The sequence below is a fragment of the Crinia signifera genome, chromosome 2 (genome assembly GCF_055691185.1).
Source record: "Crinia signifera chromosome 2, ASM5569118v1, whole genome shotgun sequence".
NCBI classification, from domain to species: domain Eukaryota; kingdom Metazoa; phylum Chordata; class Amphibia; order Anura; family Myobatrachidae; genus Crinia; species Crinia signifera.
Window position 1 is genome coordinate 196,800,952 of NC_139218.1, and position 18,850 is coordinate 196,819,801.

Here is an 18,850-nt window from a genome sequence, read left to right on the forward strand (position 1 = left end):
ATAGTTAGAAATCTTATTTTGCGGAAATGTCGCGGCTGAAGCATTACTCGGCAGCAATATGTAGAACGATTTGTCATCCATCTTCCTCTTTGATTATATGTCTTTTATCTCCGTCGCGTCGACCCAACTATTAAATTTTGTGGGATATCCGCGCCATTTGACTAACGCGTATTTCCGACCTCTGACCGTCTTATTTTTTTAAATCGTTTCCACTTTATAAATCCTGTTATAATTTTTTGGTATGCTTTGAACCTCTTCGGGGTAAAAACTGCCTGATATAGTCTCACCGTAGAGATCCTCCAACGTGTAAAGCGGTTTAAGACCTTTAGTGTTCACACTCTGTATGACAAATATTTCCTCAGAAAAATTCTGTTCGTAACCTTTCTGGAATATATCCTTATATTTGGAGATGCGTACGTGTTCACCGACCGCTAAACGCGGCTAATGTTTGCCAGCATTAAAGTATTTGCCGTACATCGTCTTGAAAATTCTCAAAGCGTTAGAGGGATTTACTTCACACGGCGTACACTTAATCGTTCTATGGTAAGTGTTATTATAGCTGCTTATGAAGTCTTGTAAAACATCTATATATCTGTGAGTGTTCATCGCCGTGAAATAGCGCCACATTCGTGTTTTTAAAGTTCTATTGAATCGTTCTATGACAGCTGCCTTTACGTCGTTATTTGTCGTAAAATTATGTATATCATATTTTTCTAAGACTTTTTTTAGGGTTTTGTTTAAAAACTCTTTACCGCGATCGGTTTGTAGCTTCTTTGGCATGCAACCCTGCTGGAATATTTTTTCAAAAGCACTAGCGACCGATGTAGCGTTCTTAGCCGCTAGGCTTTCAGCCCATGCTCTCTTACTGAAAATATCAATAATGGTTAGTATGTACTTAAAACCATCGTTGTACTTTGCAAGATCTATGAGTGACACCAAGTCGCATTGCCATTGTTGATTTATATCCGATACGCAGATCATGTTCCTTTTATAGTTTTTCCTGGCCGGCTTATGTAATGTATATGTATCTTGATTTTGTAGCCATTCTTTAATATCCTTTAGTTTAAAAGCATCTTTATTCGACGCATAAAACTTTTCAACGCCGCTATAACTGCCCGGGTTTAATACCGTGTAATACGCACTCTTCATCCGTTTTTTTCGGTTATCCGTACTTCGTAACATCGTGGATCTTTTGTTCGCAGCCATAGCAGATTGCAAGCGTGGAGGCTTATATCAAGCTTGAAACAAATAAACAATATTCCTATATTGTAGTCTTATTAAAATCAAGCAACTCTAACGCATAATTTCACTGGGCATATTTACTAATGCTTCTTCAAAGGGTTAACTTTGGAATAAATTTCAATGTTTAAACACAGTTTATAACTTTGCAAGCTTATTTATTTAAAAAACTATTAAAAGTGGGCGTATAATGGGGAGTGAAAATGGGAGTGAAAGGGGAGTGTTTGTGGGTGTGGTGTGGGCGTGGTACCTGTCACTTTTAGTTTGACGGAACATGGGTCCCTATCTACTACTGTGATTAAAATAGAAACCAGTTTAACAGAATAATACAATGTTTTCTGTAATTAACTATTAAGGTTAAGATATTTTAATGTTTATTTTTTTACAAATTTTACAGCGGCCTTGAAAGAAATGGGTATTTATATATGCTATATTACTTTAAACTCTGTCTCCACAGCACCAAATTTTTCTCCAAAACTAAAATTAGCAGCAGTTAGCAAATCAAAGGCAGAGGTGCACTGGAAGCCAATTCCCTTGGAGGAATGCAATGGGTTTGTTACTAGATACACCATTTTCTGGACTGATACCCTTGGAAGAGAATACTGTAAGTGTTAGCTCATGCCTTTATGTAAACAATACAAAAAAAAAAAATATGAGCACTTGTCTAATAAACTGGCATTGCAATTGTAATACACAAATGACTCTGCTCTCTTACTTGAAGTATTTTTCTGCTGGCACACAGTGTGACCCAATTATTTAATGAATCTGATAAGCAAGTCCCCGAAATAAGATGTAATCAGCGTTGGCGGCTGCCCACCACACATTGCATGCTGAGGGGGGCCAGTTAACACATATAAACATACATGTAATGTTGTATGCAGTGATGGAATTACCATTGGTGCAGCAGGTGCAGTGACCCAGGGTCCCTGAGGACTCACTGCTGCCCATGTCACCCTCCTCCTGTCACCCACTGTTTTTCACTGTCACATTTTGCCTCCTCCTGCCTCTCACTGTCACCTACTGCCATGTTGAATACTGTGAACTTGGGTTTGGGAGGCCCAAATATATATTATTTAGAAAAAAAGACACTCAAAAAGAACTTTAAAACAAATATATTTTCTGTAAAATAAATTTTTGGCCCAGAACAGGTTCAGTCACTTAGGGGCCTATTTAGGTCCGAATTCATCCCTGCAGCGAGCACTTCCATCAGATACTCGCTGCCTCAGTGGCAGGCAGAGGCCACCCACTGTGGTGCGCCCAGCATTTCAAAATCGGTGGCCATAGAAAAGCTGGGAAGACCCTGGCAAACACAGGAGTGCCCCTGCCTGCTGCGATGCGGGGGAGTGCCTGGCCCAAATTTGGTGGAAAGTGTCTAAATGACATGCAAGTCCTGGCATACTTATACTCATAACGAACAGAGGAAAAATTCTTTGCTGGTAAGCAACCATCATATAATGTTTCCTCAGTGCAGGCGCATGCGAGTGGATGTGCTTGCAGCCTAATGTGGAGATTCGGGTAGCGGGAGGCGTGCAATCGGCGGGGTGGCATTTACCTGCTTGCTAGGCAGAGAATATACATTCTGTAGTCTAATGAGCAGATCTGAATGGTGCCCTTAGTTCCTGATGATGTCATATTTAATAAGAGGTTTAGAGCAGAGTTCCTGCTGGTTCCTGGTGAAAAATAGCGCTGGGCAGGCACATAACTAGAGGTGTGCGAGCAGTGTTATCACATAGGGAGCAGGGCATTCTGCCCCACGGCAGCTTCATGTGGCTTGCTGGTTGACTGGAATGGATCTTTTGGCACTCAGGGCAGGTATAATGAAGCCTGTGGAGCTTCCAGGAGCAACCTCTACTTTGTAGAACTGACAATCTGCCTCCTAGGCCTGTCGCCATGATGTCATGGGTTTAGGGGGCCAGACTGGCATTAGGAAGTACAGAGATCTTTTCAAGCCCAGATTTGAGCAACTGTCCCTATTTTCGTGGGACAGTCCTGGTTTTTTGGAACTGTCCCACAGCTCACCCTTGACCGTAAGTGTCCTGTGATGTGTATGTGTGTGGGGGCAGTTGAGAGTCCCCCCTGTCAGGCAGTGGGCATGGAGTGGGAATGGGCAGCAGCTCACAGACAAAAAGGAAGGCGTGGCCTTGTGAATGCCGCATTATGCAAAACCAAAGCCGCTTTATCAAAAGACCACACGCTGCAAGACTTCTAAATGCTGAGAGATATACATTTTTAGATTAAGATTGTCAACATTTGTTAATGTCGACCTAATGACTACATACTGGAGAGTATAAAGCGACTCTCTGGTGCATCAAAAGTGTACAGTATTGGAGTATGCTTTCTGATTGTAGGCTCGTTGCCAAGAGGGACTGATATTGCTCGTTGCCAAGGGAAGGGTGAAATGCTGCCGCGGCCCACTCCCAACAGCCAGGCAGAGAGAGTGGTGCGCTGCCCGGCTGTATAGTCAAAGCAGGCCCATCCACCATTATTTTCAACTCTCCCACTGGACCGCAAGCCAATAGGAGCTTGCGGTCCATCAGCCACCAATGCCACTCCTGATTGACTGCTGGACCACGGTCAAGCATGAAAAATGAAAAAAGCGGCAGACCTGCTTTCTTCTGCTTTGTGCTGGTGGTCTAATGGGTGGTCCGGTGCACCCCCGGACCACCCCTTAGATTTGTCTATGCCCTAGAGTACTTTTTAGATTGCTGTCAGTGGCAAATCATTTTTGTCTTGGCAACTCTGCAAGTGGTCTGCACAATTACATTTATCCAAAATATTTAGTATACTGTAAGATCAGTTCTAAATAAGGATTTGTTCTTATGCCTTGTACTCAGACCACCTTAATGTAAAAATGTTGATAAAGTGTAAAATATCATGATCACATATTAAGACAAAAAAAAAAAGAATTGTCTGACATAAATGATTGTTGTCTCTTTATTAGCTTCTTCTGTTGATGGATCATCAACAAAATTTGAGATGAAAAATCTGCTCCCTTCAACTACATATCAAGTGTTTCTTAGCAGCTCAACTGCTGGAGGCTCTGCTAATGGGACGGCTCTAATGATTCACACCAACAGTGTAGGTAAGCAACATGTTGTCGACAGAGGAATTAGATCAGGGCATGTAAGTAGTCAAACAAGTAGAGAGACTGCCATATTCACATAGTTTCAACAAGAATTCTATATTATCTAGATGAAGACCTGAATCTGATACTCCTGGTTTCCTTCCTGCTATGCTCCCTGATGATCATTGTTGTGTGTGTGATCTGCATCATGAAACATAAAAGGTAAATCCAGCAATTTCTATAGCAGGGCCCCCAAATCACAGTAGTAATACTATAAATGTGGCGTTGCCCTGGACAGGTATACCGTACCATTCCTTTCTTTCAATTTTGCCACAAACATTCATATAATTGCTCCATGTAGCCTCCTATCGCTCCATATATCTGCTCTATGGCTTCTCTCTCTATATATATAACTGCTCTATGACTTCTGCGATCTCTAGATATAAGTGCTCCATATAATGCCTACCATATCTCCATTTACCTGCTCTGTGGCTTCTATCTCTCCATACTGTATAACTGCTCTATGTGACACCTACTATTCCTCCATATAATCGCTTCACATAATACATCCTATCTCTCCATCTATATCTCTCCATATAACTGCTCTATGACTTCTATTCCTCCATATAACTGCTCTATATGACTTATCCTGTCTCTCCATATAACTGCTCCATATAACCCTCCTATCTCTCCATATAACTGCTCTATATAATGCCTCCTATCTCTCCATATAACTGCTCCATATAATGCCTCCTATCTCTCCATATAACTGCTCTATATATGACTTATCCTATCTCTCCATATAACTGCTCAATATTACACCTTGTATCTCTCCATATAACTGCTCCATATAACCCTCCTATCTCTCTATGGGCAGGATGCACTATCCCGTTACTGCCCCCCTCCAGTGGCAACCGTAGTGATACTCATCGCATATGCTCTAACATATGCAATTAGCATCGCAAAGGGCAGCTCTTGCGATAAGATCTGCCCTTTGCGAAGCAGCAGGGGGGGGGGTCCCAGGTGCTCTCCCCCTCCTCATCTTCCCAGCAGCCCCCTGCTCAGATGGCTGCAGGGACTGCAGGAGGAGGAAGTCACTGGTCTGGGCAGCACAACAGGAGGCTGCCCGGACATCAGATGAGATGAGGGGGGCGGCGCAGGGCAGTGTGGGTCATGCGGGGCAGTTTGGAATGCCCATAGGTTTCTATGGAGCCCATAGGCTTCTAGGAGCCCATAACCCCCCCCCCCCCCCACACACACACACACACACACACACACACACACACACAGTGGAAACCGGTCGTGCGGATTTTAGTGCATACTCATTTTTTTCCTTTAGTGCATCCCGCCCTATATAACTGCCCTATGACTAAAAACTGTTTATTAAATGTTTTCATTTGTCAACAGACTAAAGAATCGTTTCTGGCCTTCTGTACCTGACCCAGCCAAAAGCCAAATGGTGCAATGGGCTTCCCTTATAGAAGAGGTAATAAATGTATGTGGTAAATGCTGACCCAGAGATTTAGGTAGTGAATTGCATGTGCCCAACAGAAACAGATATTAATATTTCAGTAAATAAGAGAACTTTATGGGAAGTAATACACATTGTGACAGGTAATAAATACAATATATCAGTATCGTTACAATAAACCTCACCCCCACGTTATTTGCTTTGTCTCAATTCAGCTATTAAAAGAAACAACCAAAATCATTGTGGCAGAAGGTCCTGTTTTTCTTCTCACTTAAAAGAAAGACTGTAGAACACATCAGACTTATTTTATATAACAGAAATCTTCTTGCATCTATGTGACAATCACTGAATACAACAGCCTACCTAAATCCTTTCTACAGTTTTCTATGATGTGAATTTGTTTGCAATTGAAATGGCATGTATTATTCCTTACTATTGTGTTTTCACTGATGGTCTCCAAATAAGAGCAGTATCCAATTAGCCACAATTGTTGATTGTGGCTAATTGGCTTACTAGTTAATATCCAATTAGCCCTGATAAGCTGTAGGGGGAAATATACTAAGCTGAAATGGCTATGAATAAGCCTATTCTGGGATCAAACTTAGGGGTTCCCCATAATTTCTAAAACCAGCACCAGGCTCAAGGGCTGGTCCTGGTTCCCAAAATATGGAGGACAATGTGACCATGGGTCCCCTGTATTTTGACAACCAGCACCAGGCCCAAAGAACCAGCAGGGCAATGCTACCCCCCCCCCCCCCCCCCAAGTTGTGCGATTGGCAGCTCATAAGCCAATCAGGAGCCAAGTTTCGGAATACTTTTTTAAAAGTTTGCCCCCTCCGGCAGAGGCTGTGGTCTCCACTCCTTTCCTAATGCTGGAATATATGAGTGGGAGACATCACCCTGCTCCGTCACCAGCATGCAGGCTCCAGCGCAGATCATGAGACCAGGCAGGGGGAACTGCCATGGGCGGCTTCTCCCTCCCTCGGTGCTAGGACTGTTTATGAGACCCTGCACGGAGCTTCTTGGCGACTCCCCCCCCCCTCCGGCACTGGCACTGATCATGGAGGAGCTTCAAGCAGCAGCAGCCAGAGCTGAGAAGCTGCATTGTGCCTGGGCCGCAATCCCCAGGTCAGTGCTGCCATCCCCTGTCCCCGGTCCAGTACCCCTCATCTAACCAACCATCCCCCATCTCAAGACTATTGCCCCCCCTCTAATCAACCATCCCCTGTCCCCAGCTTAGTGCACCCCATCTAACCTACCCTCCCCAACCCAGTTCCCTCATCTAAACTACCATCCCCCATCTCTAGCCCAGTGGCACCCACCATCAGTCACCCTGAACCCCTTGTGCTGTAGGCCCTTTCAAAACTATTATGGGGCCCAGACAGGTCTAGTTATGCCCCTGGTGTTACCCAATAATATACCATTTGTAATGGATGTGAGAAAATTATTGTTGCTTCAGCTTGGCTATAATACACTTGATAGAAGTCTTTACTTTGAAACATAAAGATACATAAAGCGTACACCCTTACATGTTCTTACATGGGCATTCACAGGAAGGTTTTTTCTGTCAGTTCAGATTCATAGATTGAAGTTACTTGGGTACATAGGGATGTATGCCTTTTACTGACTTGGGTTGTGCTTAAGAAATCCCAATCCCTCCTCCAGTTCCCTCCCAGACCCTACATTCATGCATATCACTGGTTTCTGCACTGCCTTAATGTGACTCTGCTTTAGATGGACAAAGGGGTGCATAACTGACTCATGGAACAACATGACAGGCCCACAGAACTGCTAGCTTTAGGACAGTTCAGAAGTAACAAATAATAGCAAGGTATCCCCATTGTGCTGACTGACGCTTCCTCTAGATTATCCTCTATTGATTCTTCTTTACTTAGTAACTGACTGTGCATGTGTAATCTGAGGTCTCTGATGTGTACAGCCATAGGTTGCTCTATGGAGGTGGCGGAGGGATCCCACAAGCCTCCTTTCAATAGGAAGAAACAATGCTCTGAAATTCAGTGCCATGTGAAGATGGCATTGTTTCTTGTAAGCAAACTGAATAGTTACACCCTTAAGTACCACCTCCATGTACTGTGCTGAGTTTGTAGATATATCAATTTAGAAAATGTTGGTCTAATTAGAAAAAGTTTTCACCCCTTATTTTAAATGGCAATATACTGAATTATGGTTTCTTTGCAGAAACCTAGGATGATATTTACCAGCGAGGAAGTTGCTCTTACCACTACAAGTGATATCGTGATTTTGGAGGAGGGTCAAGGAAAGAAACCACCGGCAGAAAGTGAAACAAAAGGCAATTCAAACTTCTTTCAAGATTATTTCCTTACATGCAATAAACAAACACCTTCCATGCAAGATACAAATATGGGGACGTCTTACATCAATGTTGACACTGTTCAGTATGCCAAGGTGATTATAGAAGGCTACCGTGAACAAAGCCCGCCAGCTTTTATGTATGTGAGATCTGACTCCACACAACCTCTTCTCTATGATGTGTCTCCCACCCCTCAGAATTATGAGAACCTGTGGTTTCACTGCAACAACCAGGAAGACAGTGTTTTTTTGGTGGAAGAGAAAAACTTGACGAACTTCCCTTTTCTCCAGGCTTTGCAAATCCAGGAGAATGGAGAAGCATTAAGTTTGCTCAACTAAATAATTGCAAAGACAAATGGCTTTTCCTTATAATACTGCAAAACATGTCTAAGTGCGCACCATAACTGTAATGCACATGTGCATTGCATCAGTCCTTAATGAACAGAAGTTGAAAGCATCAGCTGATCATCAAGGGATTGCTTAAGTTGTAGTGTTAGTAGTACAGCAGTGTCACAAAAATGCATATCAAACCACTCAGAATTGTATGTGCTGAGCTATGCTAAGTCATGCAATTACCTAAAGGTAATTCTGATAGCTATCCTTGCCCACACTGGATTTTCTTTCATTCACTTGCAGTGTTATTTATAAAGCTACAACATTCCATGTAAACATACAGATTATATTGTGCTGAAAAATAAATACAAATTTAGATTTTGCTGGCACTCCATCACACTAAAGTCCCATACACATGGGGTGATTTTAGTCTATATCGCTGGGGATATGGTCGCTAATCGGTCATATCCCTGTGTGTACGGGGCTCTGGGGTGGTTGCTGGTCAGAGGAGCATGCTTCTGTGATCAGCTGTTTCCCCCAGCAGAGAGTCCCCTTTTTATCTGCGACCATCTCTGGTCACTGATGAAAACAGGACACTAAGCAATATACTTCTGAGCAATATATTGCTCCCTGTGTACGGAGCATTAGCTAGAAGCATACCATAGTGCTATCCTGGGTTTGATAGCATACAGTGGGGCAGATGTACTGTATGACCGGGTGATATGGGGGAGAAAGGGTATCAGCGCACATTATGTTCACTGATACGGATTCTCCCCCATGTAGGACTGGGGCGCTATGCAAATATTTGTATTCATCATAATGACCTGTAATGTTTACCTTCTATAGGAAATATTATCTTTGTTTACACAACATTTTTTATTTGAATTAATATAACAAATGTGAGTGACACTGGCATTTGTAGAGGATATTTTGCACCTCTCACAAAAATGACACTCAAAGGGTTAACGAAAAGTGAGTGAAACTGTGACAGGTCCATATTTATGAGTGCATAGCTCATGCTGGCTGCTGCATAATCCCAAAGATTATGCAAAATGTTGTCACAGGCCAAGATAAGGTTTGACAGTTTTTGACCTCTCATGGTATAAGCAGGGAACTAACACAAATCACTAAACTTTGAAATTGATCTCCTTAGAAAATCTTGCTACTTTTGATTATACTGGGACTCATTTTTTGATGCATAACATATTTTTGTCTGTGTGTATCAATGAATTGCTCCCCTTTATACAGAGAGAATGAAGTGGGGAGATTGATAGGTGTGGGCTGAGTATAGTCAGTATATGTTTACTGAAAGCAGACTTATTAAAGGGGGTATTCAATCTCCCGCCACTATTCCCCATGGAGGAAATAATGCGGGGCCATATTCAATGCTGTCTTTCCTGACAGCATTGAACAGGGATCTCGGCAGAACGGGCCCAACTTTAGAAGCAGTCGGGCCCGTTCTGCCTAGAATGGTCGTGGATTGTCGAGCTCCCGGTTGCAGCTCGATGATCCACATCCATATCTCGTGGCCATGACCCCTTTTTGGTGTTCGGCAGCAGGACACTGAATTCCGCCTGCTGATTCTTCATTAAACCAGCCAAAAACCGGACAGGGTTACAGCTGCCGGGCCAGCCCGACAGTCGTGACCCGGGATTGAATATCCCCCTTAGACATGGATACATATGCATGTATGCTTTTCAATGGGCACATTTCTTGCAAGTGTACGTGGGCTTGTGAAAATATATTCAATAATGATAACTATCAGCAGTACTAGCTAGCAGTTTCTGATAGGCTGTTTGCAGAATGACAATTCTTAATATAATATAGTCACGATGATAATTAAGTTGCAAAGTATTTGCATTACTTAGAGCAGTACGGGTGGTGTAATGGTTAGCATTACTGCCTCACAGCACTGAGGTCATGGGTTCGATTTCCACCATGGCCCTAACTGTGCGGAGTTTGTATATTCTCCCCGTACTTGCGTGGGTTTCCTGCGGGTATTCCAGTTTCCTCACACAATCCAAAAATATACTGGTAGGTTAATTGGCTCCAACAAAATTAACCCTAGAATATCTGTGTTTGTGTGTATATGAGGTAGGGAATATAGATTGTAAGCTCCACTGGGGCAGGGACTGCTGTGAATGTTCAAATATTGTCTGTAAAGCGCTGCGTAATATGTATGCGCTATATAAGAAACTGTTAATAGATAATAAATAAATTACTTGATTGAAATCCATATACACTGCAGCAGGAAAGAAGAATCACATTTCAGTAAAATGTAAAACAACAGATTTATGGTTCATAATATGGTAGTTGGAGTTGTGCCTGACAGATAGGATTGCGCGTCATTTCCTGGATGCAATGAAAGTGCAAATATATCCAACTGTAAATGCGGCTACTTTATCTGATGCTTTATTCCAATGCTTAGTCATGGGTTAAACCGGTACCTATATGTTAGTTGGGCCCCCACTAACTATTTGCTTCATTTTATGCTCGCCATGCTTCGTATAGTGTAGTGTGGCGCTCGCTATATAAAATCAACTCCATGCCGACATGGATAGTGGGGGTATGAGCGTACTAACTATAGTGGTTGCCCAACTAACATATAAGTACCGTTAAACCTCCTGGGTGACTGCAATAACAACAGTCACCATTGTTTACAAGTTTGCAAAGTATATTGAATAAAAATGTAATAAGGTATGATAAACTGTATATACAAATATAATTAATAACATTTATTTATATAGCACCAACATACTCTGCAGCGCCTTACGATTGGAAAAAACACAAATAAGATATGCTGATATTAACAAACACAAATAGCCAGCATATTGGGCCTGATTCAGTACCTGCTTAGAAAGTGGCTTAATGCTGATCAAACGAACGAGTCCCCTCGGAAGCAAGGATGTGTACGCTTATACTAGTGAATCAGGCCCATTTCACTTTTGCTGAAATGAATATAAGGTGGCAAAGGATGTGGCAAGTTGTTGCTTATTGTAGAGAATGCCAGATGTTATCAATCATGTCCTTAAAATATTAAGGCACAGAGCTTGGGCAGTGATGGAGGTAGTGCTGTGGAAGGGTTGAAACCAAAGGGAGTGGCCTATCAGAAATCCCCTGAGGATACATCTCCTATGACTGCAGAAAAGCCTCCAAGGGTGACCCTCCCACACCCATCTTGTGATGCCACTGGTTGAGAATATATGGAAACATATTCAAGTAATCATCAAAGTTACAAAGTTTTGATTATGTTATGTGACTGCTAGGAGAATGTAGAAGTACAGTAAGTAAGAGAATGTGGTATGTGCAATTAAAAGTGGAAAGTGAATACAAGTGAGATTTTTGCTGGTATTTGTAGACTTGGTTAACATGGAGATTGCAGATGATCAATAGTGGTCTCGTAAAGGAAACCAGTGTTAAAGAATAAACAAAATAAGAAGAAAAGAAAATCAAGGCAGCATCCATCATGATGAATACTAGATTCAGTCTGCTGGGGGAGGAGGTGAGAGAAAGTTAAAGTGCCTAGTCATTATCAGTGGCTGGGTTGCTCTTGATAACTAAGTATTCAAATGTTTGTAAGCATCAGTGGTGGATATAAAATACCGGAGTATTCTAACCTCGCTCAGGTTCTGAGAGAGCTGATACGGTGATAATAGCAGATCCACAGAGGATGCCAAACAGGGGGAAAGGGATGCAAAAGGATCACTCTTAAAAACTGTGACCGTACATATACAAAAAATGCAAAGCCGATGAAGCTTGACAATCGGAATCTTCTTCACGGCACTTATTCTTGACTCTGTTTCTTCCCATCTGAAGAAAGTGAAGGTTCCCATCTGTCAAACTTCATCGATTTAGATTTTTTTTGTATATCTGATATTACATACACATACTTTTTTTTTTTAAGTAATTTAGTGAATACAACAAAATAATGCTGCTGTGCACTTTATACTGTACTTTCATGATATTTAACTGCTGATGCAGAGTTGAATGGAAGCTACCCACTAAGGGTGTGAGCTGTTATTGCTGCTGAGTGCAAATTCCAGCAACAGCACTCAAATTCACCCCACTCGTGGCCCAATCTCACCCCAGACTCATGGATGGATTTACTGGTAATATGACTGACCCCTAAGTGTGTATGTAGAGTATTCTCACATAGGCAAGTTCAGAGGATTGGAAACTGGTAGATTCCTGCAGACATACAGCATGAATAAATGGATCTTCAGCAACCAGCCAAAGGTTGTGACTATGTTGTTTATTACTAAGATGAGAGTTCTATTGAAGAGGGGATGTTGCTTTGGTGACTAGCGTGGGGGGGTGGGGGGTGGAGATAGGGTGGCGGGCATTCGCAGAAGGTGCTACATAAATAAGAAATACATTCTGATTGGTTTCCCATAGCAACATCCCATCTTCAATAGAACTCCCATCTTAGTAAAAAAAAACTAGGAAACCAAGCATATAAATTGGGCGGTCTGCAATGGTCTGTGCACTTAGGTGGTTATTCTGGTTTGGTCGCTACATTGCGGATTCGCAACGGCAACCAATGTTTTATGCCTGCACGTGAGCATAATTGCTGTGTAGGTCTTGCGGGAGCCTTCGGAGACTTGCATAGTCTCTGTGGCGCTCGCAGGGGGGCATGCAGCATGCATTAGGCGTGCTTTGGGCATTTGCATACCCACAAAAACGCTGGGTGAGCCCAGGAAAACGCTGGGTGTCCCCATGTGAACGGGGGCGGCCGCCTGCCTTCTGGGGGATGACATCACCGGATGTCAGCTGCCCCTCCTGTTCTCGGAGCAGGGTGCCGCTAATCTAGGTCACCAGGGAGTGACAGATTAGTGAGCGCTTCAGAAATCATTCATTGATCACTGTTCATCGGATGATTTCGGCCACACACGCAAGCCTGCGAATGGATGTTTATTCAAAACATCCATTCACAGGCCTGCAGGGAAAATTGGCAACTAGCGGGGGCAGGCATTCGCACGCCCAGCGGGCAGCGTTACATGGCTCACAAAGCAGCAAAATACCGCTGAATAAAGGCCTTTATGTGGGAGCAATTAAGGTTGATTAACGTTCATCTCTGCATCAGCACCTATGTTTGCAATGCAATTATATAGCTTATATATTTTTCTATTAGTAGTTGTTAACTGTCAGCAAAACTTCTGTTTGTATTAAACTTTTGCTGCTTTTATGTTTACTAAACTTATATATTAAATAATTACAGTATCCACAGTATAAGCTAAGTATTTTCAGTTTCTTGCTAAAAGTGTATGTTCTATTACGGATGAGAAATCAATTGTATGTTATATTGTACTTATATGAATTTCTTTTTTTTATCTATATAAATATATTGAGAATTAGTGCTTGTACAAAAATAAAATATAACTTCTAAACCATACCATTTATTTGAAAACTATAGTCTGTGAAAGGCACCAGAATGCTCTGCAGTGTCGGACTACTTGTAAAACTGGGCATACTGCATACAGAAACATATATATGTAGGCGGGAGAGATATATGGGAGGGACATGGTTATTTTTGTATTACCTAATGTTTGTTCTCACTTTACTGGGGTGTTAGGTCACAAATCTTAAATATTTTAGCTTATTTTAGTGCTATCATTTCACTTCTGTGTGGTTGGCCCACCCTATACCTTACTGTCCAACTCTTGTGCATTGTTATAACATTGTGTTACATAGTTACATAGGGCCTTATTCTAGTTTACTCTTAGAGGCAAATTCCTTCTCAAATGGACAAAACCATGTGCGCTGCAGGTGGGGCAGATATAACATGTGCAGAGAGAGTTAGATTTGGGTGGGTTTTTTCTTCAAATTGAGATCAATATTGCAATGTAAATATAAAGCAGTCAGTATTTTCCCTGCACAGAAACAAAATAACTCACCCAAATCTAATTCTCTCTGCACCTGTTACATCTGCCCCCCCTGCAGTGCACATGGTTTTGTCCATCTGAGAAGGAATTTGCCTCTAAGAGTGAACTAGAATAAGGCTGAAAAAAGACTTGCGTCCATCTAGTTCAACCTAGGTTGTTTAGAGACATATTATAATTCTTATTTGTAACCATGGCTGTTTTTAACCAGTAAGTGTTTGTCCAACCTTATTTTGAACGAATTCATTGTGTCGGCCGACACAACATCACCAGGAAAAGTGTTCTGTATTGCATCTTGCTATCCTTTCAATAAAATATATTTACAAACAGTGAGTCTTTGGAATTGTTTTATGGAGAATACGGGGGGGGGGGGGGTATTAGGGTGCGATTTTTAGACAAGTGCAATTATTTGGTCAAAAACTCGCAAATTTGCACTTTCCCCCCCCCCCCAAAATCGCAAATGTAGAGTAGCATGCGATTTGCAGTTAACATCACATGTTTTGCCGTGACCAAAAACATTGCATCCTGATGTTTTCTCATAGAAAACATCAAAATTGATAATTTTCAAATCGCATTCTAAACATTACCAAAAATTGCAAAAACAAAAAATATATTTTAGTTCTAGGCTGGCGAGTTTGAAAGAACCTTACACAGATCAGTGAGATCTTTGAGTGGTTCTATCCCAAAAAAAGTGTCTAAAAGTAACCAGCCCTGGGCTCACTGAGCCATCCTGGTTTCCCAAATAAGGGGGGGGGGGAATAATGGGGTATTAATGGGGTATTTTGGAACCAGCATCAGGCTCTAACAGCCAGCGGTGTCATGCCACAGCCGGGGGACACTATTTGCATAAGATCCCCCAGCCGTCACATGAACACTCTGGCTGGTCAGCCCTGGACAGGGTACATGGGGGAGTGGGGACCCCCCCCCCCCCCCCCAATAAAGGGAGAGATGAAGCCCGGAGTTGTCCCTGGGCTGATAATTATTGGGAGAAATAGTAACAGAAAGGTCAATCGCACAGGACTGAAAGTTTAGCAAAATAAATTGAATTGATTGGACAGCACCCCTTAGATATTGATTTCTAAATTGGTCCTTTTTGTGGGTTTATGGGGGTGTGCTATCACTGGAAAACGTTTGGAACAGTGAATATAGAAAGAGAAAGAATTGTCAAGGTGTGATGCACCAAAAGAAAACAATACACATAAAATATAACTTTAATTAAGTTGTAAATAAAAATGTGAAGTATAAAAACACACACAACAGGTACGTAGGTAGAACAAACACAGCGGGATGTGATTAAAAATGCCAATATGTGCTTATTTCTTTATTTAATCACTCCTGCTGTCTCATTCCTTTTATCTTAATCAATGAGTTTCAAAAGTATAGTGTAGTTGCTTCCCAGCAAACAAGTTAGGAGGATTTATATTTATTTTAGATAAAACTTTTAAATTGTACTTATTAAGCTGCCTGCTGTTGTATCAAATTGATTGTGGCAATATACATTTTTTCCCACTTATGTTATCTAAATAATGAGACCTTGAACTCCAAAAGATATCACTAGCTCTGTATGTAACTGAGTTGGCAACAACTGTTGCACATAGCAAATATCACAACATAAGGCATCATGAGAAAATTGATCTAAAAATATAAGAACCTTAATGTAGCCCAAAGCCTTGTAGCAGCTAATTAATTTTACAAGATCATATAAATAATCACAATCATATATTCATTTAATTATCGGCTGCAATTAATAACTTGCTCTGTGATATTTTTTTATTCTAGTTTAGGCCAGGTTTGCGTGGTCCTAAATTGTTTGATAGCAAGATCTTTTTTTTATAGATCTAGTGCTGTGTTTATATTTAGCAAATTAAAAAATATGTTGTCACTTCTTATGTCATTAAGTATAAATATCGCTTTCACAATTAAGGTGGCCACTACCAATTTCAGCTCTCGGAGTGCTGGCCATGGCCCCATAGTGTAAAAATGGGGGACGTGGCCTCGCAGTAGTACCACGGTAGTAGGTCATCCCCCCTGCATGCGCAGTCTAATCCAGAAATCCCAGGATTGTAACTCCAATTCCGGGATTTCTGGATTAGACTGCGCATGCAGGGGGGGATGACCTACTACCGTGGTACTACTGCGAGGCCACGTCCCCCATTTTTTTACTATGGGGCCATGGCCAGCGCTCCGAGAGCTGCTGGCCATGCCCGCAGCCTCTCTGAATAGACGCTGTGCACATGTACACAAAGCCTATTCACCGCAGGACACAGGTGGGATGCAGAACAGCCCCCAAAAATGCATTATGCTACACAGCACAATACCTGACACATGATGCCATGCACCGCAATGCCCCTAACACAAGATTCTGCACACAATGTCCCACAGTAAGGCTTCTATTAAAATAGAATGTAAATTAACTGCTTATTGCCAGGGGTCAATGCTTGCTGCCAGGGGTTACATTTTGTTGCCTGGGGTTCATTTTCATTACCAGGGGTAATGCTCGTTGCCAAGAGGGGCACTGTTTTCCCCCCTCCATCTTGCCCCCTCCACTATGTCCGTTTTTTTTATATGGGCATAGTGGGCAATTGCACCATAATAAATTCCTTCATAATAAACTCGTCGCTGCTGGCTTCTGCAGTGTTCGGAGCTCAGCTCCATCATCCCCCTGCTGGCTTAAGGAGTCTGTTCTCCGTTGTATTCCCCCACATGACGCTAGAAGTCATATTTGATTTCTAGCATCTGACACAGCGCTGCAGCGTTACCCGGAAGTGCTCCCTGTCAGACGCTAGAGGTCAAATATGACTTCTAGCGCCTGTCTACTCCAGTCCCCGGAACAAGGAGTGCAGGCCAAGGCAGCAGCAGAGGGCAGCGAGGCAAGGCAGCAGCAGCGGGCAGGCGGACCGGGCAGAGAGCAGTGGTCGAGCCAACTGTTTTGCTCAGATGAGCTAACGGTATCTTGCGAGCGACAAGTTGGCAACTACTGCTCTATACCCTCCAAATGGGGTGAACAGACTAGTTACGTCTGCGCTGCACATGATTCTCAACATTCTCAGAAAGAACCCCATCAAGCTGTTTTATGAGCATATTTGTATTTTTAAGATACAATTTAGTCTGTTGCACACAAGGGCTCAAAAAGGCATCAAGCAGAGTAGAAACTGGTTGGTAAAGTGACCCAATGGCAGAAATGATAGGCCTGCCAGGGGGACACTCCAAGCTGTTATGAACCTTAGGTAAGGTATAAAATATAGGGGTCAACGAATTTTTAGCAAATAAAGCCTTAGCCAGATCAGCTGAAATCTGTCCCATACTGAGTGCATGTGATAATGTTATCCAGCTCAGATTTAAATGACAGTGTAGGGCAATTTTGTAAAATCTTTACCCTGATTGATACCTTTTTGAACCCTTGTGTGCAACAGACTAAATATTATCTTAAAGCTACAATTATATGCTCATAAAACAGCATTATGCACTTGGGGTTCTTCCCAGTAGCGTAACTATAAATTTTGCTCCCCCCTCCTTCTGCTCAGTGGCAGATTCAGGGGGGGGGGGCACCCGGGCATTTTGTAGCTAAGGACCAGGGCTTTCCAACGAGCCCAGCCCTGTGTCTCTAGCCCCCCAGGAACCGGAGATATCACCTGGCAAAGCTGTAACGTTTTTCCCCATAGGATAATATGGGATCCGTTAATTCCGACCCCCACCCGGTTCCGACGGCTGACAGTTCCCCCCCTGGCATCACAAAAGCTTATACTTGATCTCATTCAATTCCAAATCGCTGGGCCTTCAATATGATACCAGGCTGGTCCATATCGGTCAATCGGTTCCAGAGATATTGCATGTAAACCAATTTTTTTATTTTTTAAATGTAATTTAATGCTGTTCATGTTCTTTGAGGGCAGATTACTCTGGGACCAAACGTTCCAGTTTCACTGGACCAAAATCATTCAAAGCCCACTCAAAAGTTCTTCAATATGATACTTGTCTCATGTAAATGGGTCAGTTAGTTCCGAAGATATAGCCGGTTAAATGAGATAACTGGTTAAAGGGGGGGAGGGGTGGTTTTCTCTCACCCTCACACCAGAAAATGCAGGGACTAGGCTGGTGTAAAAGGGGCCAACCTTGGAATGCATTTTCTGCTGTGAAAGGGGTATTATTTCAAATAGCCTATACCTGCAGTGCTCTGAATACAGCCAGGCTATGCCACTTTCAGTGGCTATCACTTCTGCCTGGCGGCGGCTGTCCCCCATTTACTGAGAGCATGTATTCATGTAATGGACATTATGTTTAATGCGCGCATTTGGTGGACAATGTCCCTGTTTATGAAGCATATTGTGAATTTTGGCTTAATCTGTGTGGCATTATGTGAATTCTGGCTCAATCCTTGTGGCATTATGTGAATTCTGGCTCAATCCGTGTGGCATTATGTGAATTTTGTGACAATCCATGTGGCATTATGTGAATTTTGGCTCAATCCGAGTGGCAGTATGTGAATTTTGGCTCATTACATTTGGCATCATGTGTAAGGGGCAAGTATAATGG

The 18,850-nt window shown here is 42.4% G+C and overlaps 1 protein-coding gene across 1 annotated transcript in view; it reads left to right on the plus strand.

The window, feature by feature from the left end:
- Positions 1–14,171, plus strand: part of CSF3R (colony stimulating factor 3 receptor) — a 98,414-nt gene extending 84,243 nt beyond the window's left edge. The window contains exons 12-16 of the mRNA XM_083173535.1: positions 1,697–1,843; positions 4,181–4,321; positions 4,432–4,525; positions 5,711–5,789; positions 7,974–14,171. Coding sequence (XP_083029661.1) covers positions 1,697–1,843; positions 4,181–4,321; positions 4,432–4,525; positions 5,711–5,789; positions 7,974–8,444 — 932 coding nt within the window. The 3' untranslated portion in view covers positions 8,445–14,171. The remainder of the gene's footprint in view (positions 1–1,696; positions 1,844–4,180; positions 4,322–4,431; positions 4,526–5,710; positions 5,790–7,973) is intronic.
- The last annotated feature ends 4,679 nt before the right edge of the window (positions 14,172–18,850 follow it).